Consider the following 19782-nt stretch of genomic DNA (forward strand, 5'->3'; position numbering starts at 1 on the left):
TACACCCTGCTTGCCTAATTCAGTGCATCTTTGCTCTGTAGCCTCACCACCACAACAACCAAAAAAATAATGCATCTAAGTGGACTCTGTCCTCGAAAGCTTATGCCTCAAATAAACTGGTTTATAAAGGAGACAATCACCTCTTGCTATTTTTACTGCACCAGACTTACACGGCTATCCCTCTGGTTCCCTCCATACTTCCCTTCCTAAGGCCACAAGAGCGGATCAGGGAATTGGAAAGGAAAGGAAATCTAAAACAAAGCCGACGCTTATCAGCCTCAACTACGATCCTGCTCTTCCTTTCTAGACGTCTTCCTCCGCAACACTTAACTGGAGAACCCACCGCCACACCCAGAAGTGCCCTCTCTCCTGAACGGCCGCAGCCTCTCCAATACTCACCCAACACTAGGCGGGCTACATCCGATGGCAGTAGCATCATGAAAGTGAAGATACCCGCGACCTGGGCTGCGCGCACGTCCCTAAACACCACAAATCATTCTTAGACACACCGCAACCCGCTGCAAAACCAAAATGGCGCGGAAATTCACAAGCCACGCCCCCGGAAATAACGACAAAGACCTGCGGACGTTACGATTCTTGGTAGCTCAGAAGATGAATTTGGATAAACATAGCCGGAAGCGCTCGGATAAAATGTAAATACCAGCGGGTCTCGCGATACATTCTCTCCTGCGATTGGAATAGTGTATGTTTACCTCTGTTGTGTAAAGCTATACAAACTATTTTCTCTGTCAGTTTTAAATAAAGCACATGAGATAGGGTGTTATGAAAGACGTAGGACTCCCAGAGCACGCCTACGGCAATCGCAAAAATACTCCTTCCAAAAAACCATCCGTGTGTTACCAGCAAGCAGAACTACAGAGACAACACGCCAGTTCGCGCACGCGCATAGCACCTGATGACGACGGTATCTCGCGCCTGTCCTTTAGTGTCCGCACGTGGTGGAGTTTACCTAATGTTATCGCTCTTGGCGGGATTGTGTGAGACTGGAATCTTGTTTCTCTAGACTCCAGAGAGTCTAGATTCTTGGTGAAGGTGTGGGGTTCCGCGAACGGGCTGTGATGTTTCAAGGAAAACTGACGTAACCCCGCCGCGTATTTGACGGCTGGGCGCAGGAAAAGGGCTTGATCTCCGGAGGGAGCTGAAGTCGTGTGAAGAGAAGCGCAGCCCTGCTATGGTGACTATGGGTGTTCTTCTTAGTTTTGCTGTAATGAAAATTTGCAGGCTTGGTGGAGTAGGAGGCTTTTCTTAGTTGATGTCTGCGCGGAACGGGAGAGGCATTCGCGTGTAGTTTGTAATTATTATCGGTCGAAAGTTTAGACTGAAAAATGACTTTTCTTCCGTATCAAAGTATAGGCAACCTGTAAAACAGGAGAAACTGACATTTAGTAAATATATAATTTCTCCGTGTTTCGTCGTATTTGCAACAGCGTAAACGTGCCTGTTTGCGATACAAATTATGAATAGCTTTCTTTTTGTTTTAAAATGTAACCTTAAGGGTCAACGAATAAATTGCAGGAAATACTTTTTAACTGAACAAACAATACACGTGTGGTTAGCTTTCGAGAGTTATTCTCTCCTTAGTCTTAACGTAACGTGCACACGGCAATGTATGTTTATGCCTATATATTTTTTTACTTTATACATTTTTACAGTTATGGTAAATATTTATTTATTTAAACATTTTTTATATACCGATGTTCGTATGGCCATCACATCGGTTTACATAAAACGAAAGTGGAGAGGAGGAAGGGAAATCGGAAGAAGGATATTACATTATAACAAATAACTGATTAAATAAAGGAGGAAAAGGATAAAGTGGAAAGAAGGAGGGGAGAGGTTAGAGGAGCAGGTAACTGGTTTAACAAAAACAGAATAAACTCAAGAGGGGGAATATGTACAGTGGAAGGGAGGGAGTTGTAATATAAGAGAGGCGTGGTGTTATGCGAAGGCCTGTTTAAAGAGCCATGTTTTTAATTTCTTTTTGAAGGTCTGGGTGCAAGGCTCAAGTCGAATATCAAGGGGTATCGAGTTCCAGTGATGGGGGCCGGCAGTGGGTAAAGCACGGTTTTTTGTGGCGTTGAGGTGTGAGTGTTTGGCTGGGGGAATGAATAGTGTGCTGGTGTAAGAGGATCTGGTGAGTCTGGTGGGAGTGTGGAAGTATAGGGATGTGTTTAGCCATTTCATGTCTGGGTTGTAGAGGGTTTTGTGAATTAAGGTGAGGGTCTTGTATAGAACTCTGGCTCCCCATCTCCTCCAATGTACATCTTTTAGGATGGGAGTGATGTGATAGCATTTTCGAGAGTTAGTGAGAATATGGGCAGTGGAGTTTTGGAGCATCTGCAGAGGTTTGAGAGATGCAGCTGGAAGGCCAAGGAGGAGTGCGTTGCAGTAATCGATCTTGGAGAAGATTACTGCTTGGAGAACAGTGCGGAAATCATTTATGTGCAGGAAGGGTTGAAGTTTTTTAATGGTATAGAAGACTCTTTAAATTTAAATAAATATAGAGTTTGTAATAGTTTTTCAGGGTGGTGCTAATACATTTTTTGAAATTGAGGTTGCAGTCAAGGGTGACGCCTAGGCTTCGTGCTTGATGGAGTAAGTGAGAAGAGGGGGAGGGGGGACAGAGGGAGGAGAGGGGGAATGGGTTGTAGGAGAAAAGGAGAAGTTCTGTTTTAGAGGTGTTAAGTGCTAGATTTAAGTTTTGAGAGGATGAGATTAATAGATGATAGGCAGTATTGCCAGGTTTGGAGAGAATCAGTGATAGTGATGGGTATGAGAATTTGGACATCGTCCACATAGATGTAGTGGGTTAGGCCAAGGTCAGAGAGGAGATGGCAGAGGGGCAACATGTAAATATTAAAGAGGATTGATGACAGGGAGGAGCCTTGGGGGACCCCACGGGTGAGATTGATGGGACGGGATTCGTGGTTGCCAATTTTTACTTTGTAAGTTCTATTGTCAAGATATGATTTGAAACACTTGAGGGCTGAGCCTGTAAAGCCAATCTCATCTAGTCTGTGTAAGAGTGTATTTTGGCTAATGGTGTCAAAAGCTGAGGAGATGTCGAGTAGAGCAAGGATATATGATTGGCCATTGTCAAGACCTTTGATAATGGTGTTGGAGAGTGAGAGAAGAAGGGTTTCTTATTAAAGTATTTCCGGAACCCGAATTGTGAGGATGAGCGAATGCTGTGTTTCTCGAGGTGTTCAGAGACCTGGGAGTTAACCACTTTTTCTAGGAGTTTAGCAATGAAGGGGAGATTAGAGATGGGTCTGAAGTTGGCAGGTTCAGTAGGGCATAAGTTGGGTTTTTTAGAATGGGTTTGACTATGGCAAGTTTTAGGATGTCCGGTACCGTTCTGTGGGTGAGGGAGGAATTTATGATGTCAGCAATGGGTTTGGCTAAGGTGGAGGAAATCGATTTGAGGGTGTTGGGTGGAATGTGATCGATGGGGTGGGCTGCAGGTTTTATTTTCTTAATGAGGGTTTCAGTTTCGGAGGCTGAGATGGTGTCAAAGGAGTTGATGGAGGTGTTAATGTTGACAGAGGGGATGTGAAAGTTGGGCTCAGGTGGTGGGAAGTTCAACATGATGTTGGAAATTTTGTCATTAAAGTATTTACAGGCCGATACAGTACAGTGCGCTCCAGCAGAGCGCACTGTTAATCCGCGTTTGGATGCACGTTTTCGACGCGCTAGCTTTACCCCTTATTCAGTAAGGGGTAATAGCGCGTTGAAAATGCGCGTCCAACCCCCCTCCCCCCGAAACAAATAGCGCCCGCAACATGCAAATGCATGTAGATAGCCCTATTAGTTATTCCCGCGCAATTCACTAAGTAAAATGTGCAGCCAAGCCGCACATTTTACTTTCAGAAATTAGCGTCTACCTAAAGGTAAGCGTTAATTTCTTCCGGCACCGGGAAAGTGTACAGAAAAGCAGTAAAAACTGCTTTTCTGTACATCCTCCGACTTAATATCATGGCAATATTAAGTCGCAGGTCCCAAAGTAAAAAATAATTAAAAAAAAAAATTTAAAATCGGCTTGCGGGTTGAAAACCAGACGCTCAATTTTGCCGGCATCCGGTTTCTGAATCCGTGGCTGTCAGCGGGTTTGAGAACTGATGCCGTCAAAATTGAGCGTCAGCTGGAACTCCGGTTTTGCCGAGACCACAGAAGGCTGCTGGCGTCTGAGGCTCCAGCCCTGCGTTATTTAAAACCATCAATTTGCCGCGAAAAAATCAACAAAATCGGACTTTGAACACCACATTGGCCTGGACAGGAGACACGGGTAAAATTTGCCTCTTGTTAAGCGAGATAATTGCTCAGGATTGGGAACTTTAGGGATAGGCACCACTATAGCTGCTTTGTTTCCCTGGCCGCCATCTTGGCTGTAAAGCCCGCCGAAAAAAACAAAGAAAGAACAGACAGAACACATAAATACTCAGCCTCTTGATTTCAATCTGCTGAGACAGAAGGTATTGAGAAGCTGTCCGCGGCGGAAAAGTATACAAAATTAATAAATATAAATCTCATCGTGGCAGCGCTAGAGGATGGCTGCTTAGCTCTGGGGCTCGGCACCGATAGCAGTAAGTGCAACTAATCTTCTCCGAAATTTAAGCCTCTAACGGCGCCTTGGCAAAACAATAGCTTAACTTACAGGTGGGGAGTAAAATCGCCGGAGACAGAGTTTGGCTTCCAAAGAAATAACGCAGATACGGAGGAAGGAAGCTTGCGGGTCAGAGCCCTCACGGTTGCCATTTTGCTGAGTGTACCGACATTAAGCCCCCGGAGCTAGGCAAACGCGGCGGTCAGCACTCAGGTTCACTTGACAGAGAGCAATTAGCAGCCGGTATCCGCATTCCTAAAAGCGCCAAAAAACGACAGCATTTATACTCTGACGCTAGCCAACGCCGCGGGACGAACATGCAGCCTGGTAACGAAGACTGAACCTGTTTCTGGCTCCTTCCCCCCCCCCCCCCCCCCCCCCTTCTGGCTCTCCATCCCGGACTGGATCCGTTGTTCTCTCAGGGTCACCGGGTAAGAACTTTTGAAATTACAGTACCTGCTATAGCCTGTTAAGAGAACGGTGCTCCCCTATTGCAGAGTATTAGCGGTGGGCTCCGGGAAAGGGGAGAGGACGGACTGAATATAGGCAGCAGTTGTCTGATGGCAGAGCCACATGGCAAGCAGGGGAGCTGCAGGGGACAGTGCGTCTAGGCTTGATTCTGCTGCTAGGCAAACTTAGTTGTGAGGAGTCTAATTACATACCACTCCGTCCCCCTTCTACTAAATACTACAGCCAGTGTATGCTGCTTGGACTAAAATTAACTAAATCAAGTTGTTATCTTTGTGCCTTTCCCAGCTCAGAAGGACTTTTTGTCTCTTGAAATCTCTCTGGAGGTGGCAGGGGCTTCAGCTACACTTAGGCCACTGACTTATCTCACTAGAGCTTGGCAGTGTGGGACAGAAGAATTTTCATACGGCATTATTAACGGCCCTGCAATTAAACTTTTCTACAATAATCTGTGGAAGTGTGTGACGGAGTGGATCAGACAGAAAGCCTGTATAGCAGGCCTCGAGCTACCATGAGCTATTAGCAGCAGTTGGGAGGGGGGCGCTGGTGAACGCCACTATGAAGTGATCACCTGAATGCCGGATAATATCTCCTCCCCCTTCTGGGCCCCCTTTTGTCTTCGTTGGACTCCATGAAATTTCTTTACTGAACCTTTTCATTCAGCTTCTATACAGATAAATCTTTATCAAGATACATTCCAGATCTACCAATTCATATTCGAGGCAGCCTCAAGCATCCTGAGGTCAGGATGGCTACACGCAGACTTAAAGCAGTTTGCTTTCAGCAAATTAGCGGAAGAAACTGTGCATGAGACTACAATAACTCCATCTACTTCTCGAGGTCTACGGAATATAGGAGAAGAAACAGCTGACGCGGGAATAGGAGGCTCGGAGATTGCCCCGGGGGACCCAGTGTCCGATTTCCCCACGCGGGAAGAAATGCGTGGATGGTTTATTGAACTTCGGTCGGAAATGCGGAATCATAAAGCAGACATACTTGCATGCATAGAGAATATGAAAGAAGATATTGCATCCCTGGGCTACCGTGTGGATGAATTAGACGGGAGAGCGGATGGATAAAGTGTCCAGATGGAGGCTTTGACAGCCCAAACGAAGCAGTTCACGACGTAATTGGAAGCTTTGGGGGATAAGGTAGAAGATCTTGAGAATCGATCTCGCAGGTCTAACATACGTATTAGAGGTGTTCCTGAGGAGGAGCAATACGTGGATAGCATGCAGATGACGATGACCATTTGTCAAGATCTTTGGACCTGTTTCGGGATCCCGTCGGAGGTGCATGATCGCATCTTTCAGGTGGACTTGGAAAGAGCACATCGAGCACTGGGGCCCAAACGAAACAACCAACCCAGGGACATCATAATTAAATTTCTTCACTACAAACAAAAAGAAGAGATTGTTAAGCTGGCATGGGCCCATCCCCAATGGAAATGGCGCAACCTTGATACTTTCATCTACAACGATTTGGTGCCCTCAACGCTGCAAAAGAGGTTCTTACTGCGTGAGGTAACAACTGTCTTGCGCCGTGCCGAAATTCGCTATTGCTGGGCCTTCCCATTTGCTCTGATTTTTCAGCATCAAGGCACCTCATACAGGCTTAAAACGCTAGAGGAGGCTGCCGAATGCTTCACTCAGGCCGGTATCAGCTTTGCTTTCACACCAGCCCCAAGGCCCGCGTTACAAGCACCACCGGGTGTGGGTCTGCGATGGAGGAGACAGGGGCCGGGCCGTGGCAGGCTCTGCAGACGACCAGCGGACACCGGGAACTCAGTTACCGATAAAGGCTGATGGTGACAGATAGTTCTCCGGAACGTTTTCAAAAGCCTGGGGGGGGGGGGGGGGGCAGTGTTTAACAAAAAGTAGTTCGTGATATGTTTAGAGTCAGCAGTTCTCGGGGTTACATGTGGCTGTTTCAGTGTTGATGATTCTTTCATGTTTGCAACTATTATTGGAAGCTGTGTTAAGTTCAAGGCAAATGTTATGCTAACTCTTGAAGCACATGGTTCTGGTGGGCGGGTGGGGGACGGAGGCAAGAAAAGTAGCGGTGTCTAACTAGCGCTCTCCCAGGGGGTAGATTTGCAGATGAAGGTGAGCGAATCTTTAGTGGTTCAAGTGAAGGAGATAGTGGAGTCAGAATACCTGATTAATTTTTTCAATCTAGGCAGATCCAGAACATTCTTTTCTCATCACATGGGGGCGTTAATACATTTTCACTGTCTATCACATACCCAAGGTCCTTTAAAAGGAGGATTTTCGCAGAACAATCTCCATACAGCTATAGCGATGACTCCGTTACTAATCGATAATGGTTAAGATAATATCACTTAATGTTAAGGGTCTCAATACTCCTAGAAAACGTTTCCTTCTCAGAAAAGAATTGCTACATCAAAAGGCAGATATTGCATTCATCCAGGAAACCCACCTAAAGCGTAAGCACGAGCATCTTTTACAGTTTAAAGAATTTCCACATGTATTCCTGGCGGCCCAAGGGCTAGAGGCTAAGTATTCAGGAACAGGGATTTTGATATCAAAACACTTGGTATTCGAGTTTCTTTCCTACGCTGCAGATCTGCATGGGAGGTACCTTATCTTAAATATCCAAATGGGCTCGAAGAAATTCACATTAGTGACAGTTTATGCCCCTAATAGAGACACAGGGCCCTTTTGGAAGGAATTACATGGGGTACTGGCCTCACGTGCGGAAGGGCCAATTATATTAGGGGGTGACCTAAATGTTGCGCTTCGACCGGACCTAAATATGTCTAAACCACACTCTCAGCTGTCTGGGCTTAGCAGGAAGGCAGTGCAGAACCTTATGTCCAACTGGAATATGGTTGATATATGGAGAAGCAGATGTCCCCAATCTAGATCATACACTTTCTTCTCTGCACCTCACGACAGTTATTCACGCGTAGATTATTTTTTGGTTGATAAATTACTGGGAAACCAGGTACAGGGGGTGGATATAGAAGTTATCACCTGGTCTGATCATGCCCCCATATTACTTGAAATTGATCTAAATGATCAGGATGAGGGAAGTCGATTTTGGAAGTTGAATGAATCCTTATTACAAGTTTCGGATTTTGTACAGTTTCTGAATGACCAGATGCAGGATTACTTCCATTTGAATTCTGGAGGGGAGGTATCTCCTAGCACACTTTGGGAATGTTCCAAGGCTGTGGCCAGGGGGATTCTAATCTCTCGGGCCTCTGCGTGCAAACGCCAGGAACAGGAGGCCCGACGTGCTTTGATGAGCAAAATCTCAGCGTTATCGCAGGTACATATGAGAACCCATTCTAAACAATGCTATCAGAAGTTACTTGCCCTTAAAGATGAGTAGGCGCAACTTGATAATAAACGTATACTCCATGCTTTGGAATCACTAAAGCAGAAATATTACAAAGGTGGGAATAAGGCAGGTCGTTTGTTAGCATGCCAACTGCGGGCTCGGATCTCCCAAAATAATATTTTAAAAATTCTGAGGGAGAGATGCTCACCGCCTCTGGTGAGGCCTGAGTGTTTTGCTGTTTGCTGTGTTTAAAAAAAAAAAAAAAAAAGTAAAGAGAGCGGCTCATTTGGTCTCCCAGGCTCCAGAGGTTATTTTCTGGCTCCCGTCCTCTGCACCACGGCGATGCTGCGCGCCTCGTGCTGTGGTGCCTGCGTTGAGCCAGCAACTCGGCTCTCCCGTGAAAACCTCTGCTCCCGCTGTATCCCCGGGGGCCGGCGGCAGCAGCCGGTGGGAGGGGGAAGCCTTCAGTACGGTCCCATGGGATGAGTAAACCGCTGCTGTCTCGTGGAGCTCGGCCTGCACCATTCCTGCGGAACTGAATGAACCAAACCAGTGATAGGAACAGCTTTTTTAAATAGCCAATTAGACTATCTGCTTGGCTATTACAAAACTGTGATCCATGTCTGTTTTTGTAGGTTATTGTTGTCCAAGGGTTGCCGAGTTGAACATGAGCCTTGCTCTACATGAACTGCTACTCTGCTGTCGTCATCTTGAGAATGACAAAGCTACAGAGAGAAAGGTATTGAGCTAATTTCATTTCCTCCTTATCAGAGAATCAAGAGCATAGTGGATGCAAGTTAACAGTGTCTTGTCCAAATACTTTTATAGAGGGAGATTGAGAAGTTCAAGCGTCTCCTGCGGGATTCTGAAACTGTTCAACATTTGGATCGAAATTCTGATGCTAGACATGGAAAACTCAACTGGGATATCGTCTTCAGGTGCTTCGCTGGTTTGCTTTTCCCTTCTTTCTCCTTTCACTACTTGAATTCTCATACATACTGTCTTCAGAGTCTATCAAAATCTGTCAATCATCTCCAAATCATAGACATTTTTTTGTAAATTTTTATAAGTAAAAGGTTTTCTGCATTCATCATTTAATATAAATGATTTTCAAGGTTTTTAGAAATTTAGTAGTGAAATGCACTGTGGATGATTGAGGTTTCAGTATAGCTATGGTAAGTGGAGACATCTGTAGATGACTCAGTGAGGTGTAGATAGAAAGCTATCGCTGCATTCTCTACTTTGTTAGGTGGAGGAGATGACTTGCTGATACAGTGCAGGTCATTCCATGTTGTATCTGACAAGCTGCATTATAATCAGCCAAAGAATATTGCTTCATGCACCCGTAGCAGAAACTGTTATTGCAAGGCACGATGATTATTCCTATAGAATATGGGGCATAAAGGTTGCACTGGATCCCAGGATTGAATAGAGATGCACAATAATAGAAGGGCTGCTAAAGATGAAAGATGTTGAAAATAAAGGAAAACTGCTCCGGTGAAAGAGAAATTCCCTGTACGTACCAGGATCAGTCCAGGACACCTGGGTTGTGACCCCGCACCAGTAGATGGAGACAGATTAAAACTTGTGGGCGGAGCTACATATGCTCCTGTGCCAGTCACAGCCCCTCAGTCTTACTCTGTCTCCAGTAGGTGGTGCAGGTGTAGTCACAGCCTCTGGGTGCCCTGAGGACTGATATTTAGTTTAGTCAGGGTTATTTTAGTTCTTTTAGTAATTTTAAGCTCAGTTTGTTTCTAAGGTAAATTTCTTGATTCTAATTTTGGTTAGAATTAGTTTAAAAGAAGCTGTCCGTCCTGCCTCCCAGGGGGGTGGGAAGGTTCTGAGAGGACCATCCCCCCCTGGTTGAGGCCGCTGCTGAGGGTCGAGGACCCGAACTGCCAAAGCAGCAGCGTTGGGGTGACACCGGGGAGCCCGGTTCACTCACCCCCAACAGGAGCAGGAGCCCCAGGACCCTGGACAGCGGCAGGTTTGATTTAAAAAAAAAAAAAAAAAAAGTGTATTTTATTTTTTTCTTTGTTTGTGTCTGCTCTCCGTTTTCTTCTTCGCCGGGGGGGAAATAGGTCCTCAGTTCGGCGAGGGGAGGGGAGTTTTTTTTCGGCGCTTTAAATTTTAAATTTTATTTTTAATTTTCCTTCGCGTTCCCGCGCGACTGTGAGGATGCCTCGGGGTACAGTTTGCCGCGCTTGCGGCTCGGCGCGCGCGCGGCTCTCCCGTGAGGGGATTTGTTCCGCCTGCATTCCGGGCGGGGAGGGACCTTCTACAAAGAGCAGGGGGGTCCGTTCCCGGTCGGTGCGGTCGCCGTCGCGCACTACCGCCGTTCCTGTCACGCCAGCTGACCCCTTCCCGCTCAGTGCGGGAGCGGCGGCCATCTTGGCTTCTGTTCATGAAGTCAGGCAGGAACCTGCAGGGGATTCTGCCGTGCCTCCCGCGTTGTCGCCTCAACAAAGGTCTTCAGGGGGGGCTTCCACCGGGGGGGCTAAGTCCCCGGATGAGGATGGTGATGATTCGGTCACCTCAGATTCGGAGTCCTCGTTTTCGGCGGATTTTGCCCTCCTGCTGCGCAAAGTTTTAAAATACAAGGGCCGCAGACGCAAGGAGCTGCATAGCCACTCCAAAGGGGACACTCCAAAGAAGAAAAAATCCCGGGATGACCCTGCGACAAGAAAACGGACACCAAGAGGTGTCCCGCAGGATACAGATACCGACTCCACCTCACAAGATGAGGTGGTTCCGCCTGATGAGCCCCTGACGGGGGTCGATGGTGCGACGGGGGACAATTCTGCCCAGTCGGGGCCGGGCAAACCTTCGCAAGCCGGTGATGGGGACGACCCGAAGGTGGTACGTCTTTTCCGAAGGGACGAGCTGTCCCCGCTTATACCGGCAATCCTCAGCGAGTTAGGGGTTGAAGCCCCACCGACAGTCTCGCGCCCCGGAGCAACTATGGATCCAGTCCTGCTAGGACTCACTGGTCCAGCGGTAGCCTTCCCATTCCATTTCTCGGCGTCTGACATTTTGTTTCGGGAGTGGGATACTCCTGAACTAGGTCTGAAGGTATCTAAGGCAATAGATAAGCTCTACCCTTTGCCAGAAGACGCACTGGAACTTCTTCGGCTTCCAAAGGTGGATTCAGCGGTGTCGGCAGTAACTAAACGTTCCACAATTCCGGTCACTGGGGCCACAGCCCTTAGAGACATACAGGACAGGAAGCTTGAGGTGCAGCTCAAAAAGATCTTCGAGGTCTCAGCGTTGGGGGTTCGGGCTGCCATTTGTAGCAACTATGCCATGCGGGCTAGTTTGCGCTGGGCCCAAGTTATACAGGCGAATGCAGGTCTTTCTCCTGAAGAGGCCACGCAGGCGGATCGCCTAGAGGCTGCCATTGCTTATAGTGCGGATGCTCTCTATGACCTACCACGTACTTCAGCAAGATCCATGGTCTCTGCAGTCTCGGCGCGTCGTTTACTTTGGCTTCGCAATTGGTCGGCGGATGGATCCTCCAAGGCTCACCTTGGAGCCCTGCCCTTCAAGGGGAAGTTGTTATTCGGCAAAGAGTTGGATGATCTCATGCTTTCTCTTGGAGAGAACAGAGCTTTTAAACTCCCAGAAGACAGGTCCAGAGCCCGATCCTCCTATCCGTCCAGGTCCCGGTTTCGAGGTAACGAGATCTCGTCCACAGAGGTCCTCGGCTCCTTCTTATCGCTCAACTTCTTCCCGGGCCTCTTCGTGGCCACAGTCCTTTCGTGGGAAACGTTACGGCAGACAAGGAGGCACCCCGTCCGGCACGGGTCCCAAAGCCTCTCAATGAGATACAGCGGGTCCATTCCTTACGGCAGCCGCTGGCCTCCGTTCCAAACGTAGGGGCGAGGCTGACCTTGTTTTTCGAGGAATGGGCCAAAATAACTTCCGATCAGTGGGTTCTCAACATCATAAGACACGGTTACGTGTTAGATTTTGTACGGACTCCAGCAGACAAGTTCCTGATGTCGCCCTGCAAGTGCCCAAAAAAGACGACGGCAGTGCTAACCACCCTCCGGCGCCTGGAAGATTTAGGAGCAATCGTCCCCGTTCCTCCCAATCAACAAGGCACGGGTCGTTATTCCATATACTTCATCGTGCCAAAGAAGGATGGCACGGCCCGACCGATTTTGGACCTCAAAGGAGTAAACAAGTGTCTGCGTATTCCACACTTCAAGATGGAAACGATTCGGTCAGTGATTGCCTCAGTTCGTCCAGGCGAATTCATGGCCTCCTTAGACCTCACGGAGGCGTACCTCCACGTCGGAATTCATCCGTCTTTCCAGAGATTTCTCAGATTTTGCATCTTGGGCAGACACTACCAATTTCGGGCTCTTCCCTTCGGCCTCGCCACGGCTCCGCGAACATTTACAAAAGTGATGGTAGTGGTGGCGGCTCACCTTCGACGAGAGGGTTTCCTGGTGCACCCCTACTTGGACGATTGGCTGATTCGAGCCAAGTCCGAAACCTGTTGCCGTCAGGCGGTAGCCAGAGTCCTCCAGTTGTTGCAGACCTTAGGTTGGGTTGTCAATCTCAACAAGAGTCAGCTTGTTCCTACCCAGTCCTTGGAATACCTGGGAGCTCTTTTCGACACGAAGCAGGGCAAGGTTTTTCTGTCCACGGATCGTGCACGCAAGCTTCAGTGTCAAGTGCGTCGATTATTAAGTCTTCAGCTGCCGCTGGTTCGCGATTATCTGACGGTTCTGGGATCTATGGCGTCCACACTGGCGTTGGTTCCTTGGGCTTTTGCTCATCTGCGACCATTACAATTTGCGTTGCTCTCCCGTTGGAAGCCGGTATCAGAAGAGTTCCACCTACCACTTCCACTCACGACTCAGGCGCGGGAGAGTCTTCACTGGTGGCTCGATCCGGGCCATCTCTCTTGCGGAGTGTCTCTGTTGGTCCCCGACTGGACAGTGGTGACGACGGATGCCAGTCTCTCCGGTTGGGGAGCGGTCTGTCTAGACAAGTCGGTACAGGGCCGATGGTCCTCCGTCCAGTCGCAGTGGTCCATCAACCGTCTGGAAACCAGAGCGGTTCGCCTGGCTCTGCAAGCCTTCCTCCCGTTGGTCCAAGGGAAGGCGGTCCGTGTGTTGTCAGACAATGCAACAACAGTATCATACATCAATCGCCAAGGGGGGACAAGAAGTCCACTTGTGGCGGAAGAGGCAAAGCTCCTGATGAGTTGGGCAGAGCGCCATCTCAACTCCATAGCAGCGTCTCACATAGCCGGGGTCGACAATGTTCAGGCGGACTTTCTCAGTCGACACCACCTCGACCCCGGAGAATGGGAGCTGACGGAAGATGCCTTTCATCTCATTTGCGATCGGTGGGGGCTGCCCCACATGGACCTGATGGCCACGTGGCACAACGCGAAGGCTCCTCGGTTTTACAGTCGACGTCGGGAGCGAGGAGCCGAGGGCGTCGATGCGCTGGTTCTTCCTTGGCCAACCAACGTGTTGTTGTACGTATTCCCTCCGTGGCCAATGATAGGCAAGATCTTAAGGCGCATAGAGTTGCACCCGTCCAACGTGATCATGGTAGCGCCGGAGTGGCCACGGCGCCCTTGGTTTGCGGATCTCGTTCAGCTGTCGGTGGATGCTCCCCTTCGGCTACAGGGGTTTCCGGGGCTCCTTCGTCAGGGCCCCGTTTGTTTGGAGGATGCGGATCACTTCTGTCTCGCGGCATGGCTTTTGAGAGGCAACGTCTAAAGAAAAAAGGCTATTCAGATGCGGTGGTAGCCACGTTACTGCGGTCCAGAAAGCAGTCTACGTCCTTGGCTTATGTACGTGTCTGGGTAGTTTTTGAGGAGTGGTGTATCAACCGAGGGCTAGATCCCATTTCCGCGTCCGTCTCTGATATTCTGGCTTTTCTTCAGGCCGGTCTAGCCAAAGGGCTTTTTTGTAGTACCCTTCGTGTACAGGTGGCGGCGATTGGTTGTTTGCGGGGTAAGGTTCGCGGTTCCTCTCTGGCCCTGCATCCCGATGTCTCTCGTTTTCTTCGGGGGGCTAAACAACTTCGTCCACCACTACATCATCCATGTTCCTCCTGGAATCTTAATTGGGTCCTTTCTTCTTTGTCTACGGCTCCGTTCGAACCCTTAAAACGGTCTACTCTTAAGGATCTTACTTTAAAGACCGTTTTCCTGGTTGCGATTACCTCGGCTCGGAGAGTCTCGGAATTACAGGCTTTGTCTTGTCGGGAGCCATTCCTGCGGATTTCAGATACGGGAGTTTCCCTGCGGACGGTTCCGTCTTTTTTGCCAAAAGTGGTGTCACCGTTTCATTTGAACCAGTCTATTGAGCTTCCTGCTTTCGCAGGTGCTGAATATTCCGACCCGCAATGGAAAGAATTGCGGAAGTTGGATATGCGGAGGGTTCTCCTCCGTTATCTAGAAGTCACTAACCCTTTCCGGGTGTCGGATCATCTCTTTGTTCTATTCTCGGGCCCAAAGAAAGGAGGCCCGGCTTCCAGGACGACAATCGCACGGTGGCTTAAAGAGGCCATCGGCTCAGCGTACGTGTTACGAGGGAAGCCTATCCCGAACGGTCTCAGGGCTCATTTGACAAGAGCTCATGCTGCGTCTTGGGCGGAATCTTCTCAGGTTTCGCCTCAAGAGATTTGTAGAGCAGCTACCTGGAAGTCCTTACATACCTTCATTAGACACTATCGGTTGGATGTTCAGGCTGCGAATTCTGGGGGTTTTGGAGAGAGGGTACTCCGAGCGGGACTCTCTGCTTCCCACCCTCGGTAATTTAGCTCTGGTACATCCCAGGTGTCCTGGACTGATCCTGGTACGTACAGGGAAAGGAAAATTAGTTTCTTACCTGATAATTTTCGTTCCTGTAGTACCAAGGATCAGTCCAGGATCCCGCCCGTACTGTTCTGAAGAAACGGAGAGTCCGCTCATTTCTTTGTTAACTATTCCGGTTATTGCTTCGTTCCCTCGTTTTGGGGTTCTGTTCCGGTTGGGGGTCCTTGAATGGCTCCCTGTTAAGGTTAGTTATTTAGTTTGGTTGTTCTATTTTCTGTCTACTTTGACATTACGTATGACTGAGGGGCTGTGACTGGCACAGGAGCATATGTAGCTCCGCCCACAAGTTTTAATCTGTCTCCATCTACTGGTGCGGGGTCACAACCCAGGTGTCCTGGACTGATCCTTGGTACTACAGGAACGAAAATTATCAGGTAAGAAACTAATTTTCCTTTGTGTCCCAATTTATTTATTTTTAATGTTTCAAGTTTGAGATTCCTGACCTGACTAAGGGAAAACTGAATTCCCTTATCAGACAGGATTCTTAATATTCCAGAAGCAATACTAACACACCTCAGGGACGCCTTATGTTATAACAGATGCTGGCTGACTAGAGACAGCACTAGTTAAGCTCTTAAGAGTATTATATCCTACCCTCTGAGCCACAAGAGCCTGTAGTTGCACTTGGCAGCTGGTAGGAGACAAAAGAACATGGGAAGAAAAAAAACGGAGTTCTTCAAATTATAATTCTCTTGTTATTAAGCTTTGTTCCTTTGCAAAATGCTTGGTGGGTATAGATACAGAAATATGTTGGATACTCCTTATAACCAAAATACAGTTTGCAAATTTATAGCATACTAACGGTTTAAGCTTTTATGTTAGAATCGTCATTGGGACTGAAATCATTTCCCTGTACGTACCAGGATCAGTCCAGGACACCTGGGTTGTGACTCCGCACCAGTAGATGGAGACAGACTAAAACTTGTGGGCGGAGCCATATATGCCCCTGTGCCAGTCACAGCCCCTCAGTCTTACTCTGTCTCCAGTAGATGGTGCAGGTCCAGTCACAGCCCTGCCTGACCTGATTTTGGTGGTTAGTCAGTTTTGGTTTTTAGGGGCTAATTTTGTTAGGCCTGACTGTTTTTGCGAGGTATTCGTGGCAAATTGGGTTTTGTTTTTAATTTTAGTCCCGGGTGCCCTGCCTCCCGGGGGGGTTGAGAGGTCCTGAGGGGACTACCCTCCCCCGGTTGAGGCCGCTGCCAGGGTTGAGGACCCGGCTGAGCTAGTGGCAGCGTCAGGGGTGACACCGGGGAGCCCGGTTCACTCACCCCTGCAGGAAAAGGGCTCCAGAACCAAGGACAGCTGCAAGCTTTGTTAAAAAAAAAAAAAAAAAAAAAAAAAAAGGGTTTTTGTTTCGTTGTGCGGCTCTCCGTTCCCTCGCGTCTTCGCTCCGTTTTGAGGGGGGGGGCGCCGGTAGCAGGAGGGAGGTCGCCGATTTTGAATTCTTACTTTTACTTCACATTTCGCCGCGTTTCCCGCCCGTTTTTTCGTCGCGCTCGCCGGCAGGCCACGAGGGTCGGCCTGCCGGGCCTGCGGCTCGGCTCGCGCACGCTTTTCGTGGCAGGGCCTCTGCAGCTACGGTCGCACGGGCAGAGAGGGAGTGTCCGGAGCGCCTCGGGGGGCCCAGTCCAGAACCGCGCAATCGCCGCTGCGCGGGGGGGCTCGACTGTTCGGCCCCAAGATGTTTGTTTTTCTCCTGCACTGTGCGCGCGCGGCGGCCATTTTAGTTCCGGCCGCGAAATCGCTCGGTTCACAACAGGGGATACAGCCCTGCCCCCCCGCGCTTTCCCCGCAGCGGGATCCGGCGGGGGGGGGGTCCCCACGGAGGGGCCTCGTTCCCCGTTGGCTCCCGCGGATGGTTCTTCAGATTTTTATCTGGTTTTTTTTTTTTTTTTGCGCTTCTGTTGTGCAGGGTTTTTAAAATATAAGCATATTTAGCGCTGCCGGAGGGGCGTCGCGCGGGGGGGGCCACCCGCAGGTCTGTTCCGAAGGCTAGAACACTATGGATGTTGCGTGGGGCTCTCGGGAGCCCTCGCGGGGGAAGCGTCCGCCGCGTGGCGTACCTCAGGAGTCTGAGACGGATTCTTCATCGGCAGTTGACTCAGAGTCTCCAGAGGAGTCCCTGATGGGGGCCGGGGAGGCGGCTGCGGACGGTCCTCGGCTGCGGACGGTCCTGCCCAGCCCAGAGCGGGCAAAGGAGCACTCGCCATAGAAGGGGATGACCCCCAGGTGGTACGACTATTTTCGCAGGGAGGAACTGTACCTACTAACTCCAGCAATGCTTCAGGAACTGGCAATGGAGGCTCAGCTGGGGGGGGCCCGTCGAGAGACAAACATGGATCTGCCATGAGGCAATCCTGGATCCGATGCTCTCCAAGGAAGAGGAGCATAGGTCTCTCGGGGCCGACAGTAGGATTTTCCTTTTCAATTTTCATCGACAGTTTTCCTGTTCAATGAATGGGATACGCCTTTAAGGTCGGTACGGCCATAGACAAGATTTACCCGCTACCGGAGGATGTGCTGGCACTCCTTCGCCGGCCCAAGGTGGATTCCGCAGTCTCTGCGGTGACGAAGAGGTCGGCCATTCCGGTTACGGGAGCCACGGCTCTCCGGGATATACAGGATAGGAAGCTGGACGTGTAACTCAAGAAGATTTTGAGGTGACTGCCCTGGGTGTGCGGGCTGCTTTCTGTACCAACTTCGCTATGTGAGCGAGTCTGCGCTGGGCCCATATTCTTCAGGCGAATGCAGGTCTGTCGGCGGAAGAGGCATCACAGGCAGATAGGTTGGAGGCAGCAATAGCGTATGGGGCAGATACTCTCCACGATTTGCTGCGTACGTCCGCTAGGTCCGGGGTGGCGGCTGTTTCGGCGCGTTGCTGCTGTGGCTGCGCAACCTGGCTGCAGATGGTTCGTTCACAGCAGCTGCCCGAGGACAGATTCAGGGCGCGCTCCGTCTGCTCGCCCAGATCCCGGTTCCGAGGGCCCAGGAAGTCGCGTCATCACAGGTCTACCGGTTCTTCTTATAGGTCGGCTTCTTCCCGTAACCATCAATGGCAGCAGTCTTTTCGGGGTACACGCTCCGATAGACAGGGTGGAGCCCCGTCAGCGAGGGGGCCTGGATACCATCGGGCCAGGGGGTCCGCAACGTGATGAAGCACGGCTACGCATTAGATTTTGTTCGTTCCCCAGCACACTAATTCCTGGTCTCGCCGTGCAAGGCTCCCGAAGCGAAGGCAGCAGTGCTAATCACCATCCGGGGCATGGAACATTTGGGAGCCATTTCCTCCGTTCCGATCAGTCCGCACGGCGAAGGACGTCACTCTATTTGCTTCATTGTTCCAAAGAACGACGGCACTTCAGGACCAATCCTGGATCTAACAGGGGTGAATAGATGCCTGCGGGTGCCTCACTTCCAAATGGAGACTATTCGGTCGGTGATCGCCTCGGTGCGTCCAGGAGGGTTCCTAGCCTCACTAGGTTCCACGGAGGCGTACCTTCACGTAGGCATTCCACCTTCTCTTCAGCGATGCCTAAGGATCAATTCACGGCTCTCCCGTTTGGGGCTCGCAACGGCGCCTCGTACTTTCACGAAGGTGATGGTCGTGGTGGTGGCGCAACTTCGCCGGGAGGATTTCTGGTTCATCCTTACCTGGACGATTGGTTGATTCGGGCGAAGTCCGAGGATCAGTGTCGACTGTCAGTGGCCAGGGGCCTACAACTCCTGCAGTCTCTAGGCTGGCTAGTCGAGTTCAACAAGAAGTCCATTGGTACCCACGCCGGTATCCACGCAGACCCTGCAATGCCTTGGAGCCGTATTCGATGAAACGGGGCAGGGCGTTCCTATCACAGGAAGGAAAGTGCAAACTACAGGCTCAAGTGAGGCGCTTGCTGTCGCTCCGGCTACCGCGGGTCGGCGATTACTTCATGGTCCTGGGTACTATGGCCTCCACTCTCGTGTTGGTCCACTGGCCGTTTGCTCATCTACGGCCATTGCGGGCGTCCTTACCATCCCGCTGGCAGCCGGTTTCGGAAGCATTCTACCGTCCATTTCCACTCGTAGGCCGGGCGAGATCCGGCCAGTCCTGGTGGCTCGATTCCAGTCTTTTGACCTCTCCAGGGTCACTCCTATTGCCCAACCGGACAGTGGTGCCCACGGATGCCAGTCTCTCCGGATGGGGAGCAGTCTGCCTAGGGACGTCAGTTCAAGGCCTACGGTCAGCGTCTCAAGCCCGATGGGCTACCAACCGACTGGAGACCAGAGCGGTCCGTCTGGCACTGCAATCGTTCCTACCTCTGCTGAGGGGACGGGCAGTCTGTGTTTTGTCGGACGACGCAACCGCAGTGGCCTACATCACTCGCCAAGGAGGGACGAGAAGTCCACAGGTAGCAGACGAGGCGCGGCTCTTGATGGCTTGGTCGGAGCAAAATCTCACGTCCATTGCAGCTTCACATACATTGCAGCCTCTCACATCATCGGGGTCGACAATGTCCAGGCGGATTTTCTGCCGTCATCATCTGGATCCCGGGGCATGGGA

The 19782-nt window shown here is 50.2% G+C and overlaps 2 protein-coding genes across 2 annotated transcripts in view; one reads left to right on the forward strand and one right to left on the reverse strand.

Moving 5' to 3' along the window:
• LOC115092020 (protein NPAT) overlaps window positions 1-641 on the reverse strand; it is a 187246-nt gene extending 186605 nt beyond the window's left edge. Inside the window, 1 exon segment of the mRNA XM_029602466.1 lies at window positions 400-641. Coding sequence (XP_029458326.1) covers window positions 400-436 — 37 coding nt within the window. The 5' untranslated portion in view covers window positions 437-641.
• A 293-nt stretch (window positions 642-934) lies between these two features.
• The window catches only part of ATM (ATM serine/threonine kinase), a 586955-nt gene continuing 568107 nt past the window's right edge, over window positions 935-19782 (forward strand). The window contains exons 1-3 of the mRNA XM_029602465.1: window positions 935-1195; window positions 9034-9137; window positions 9227-9336. Coding sequence (XP_029458325.1) covers window positions 9066-9137; window positions 9227-9336 — 182 coding nt within the window. The 5' untranslated portion in view covers window positions 935-1195; window positions 9034-9065. The remainder of the gene's footprint in view (window positions 1196-9033; window positions 9138-9226; window positions 9337-19782) is intronic.

The sequence above is a fragment of the Rhinatrema bivittatum genome, chromosome 5 (assembly GCF_901001135.1).
Source record: "Rhinatrema bivittatum chromosome 5, aRhiBiv1.1, whole genome shotgun sequence".
Taxonomy (NCBI): Eukaryota; Metazoa; Chordata; class Amphibia; order Gymnophiona; family Rhinatrematidae; genus Rhinatrema; species Rhinatrema bivittatum.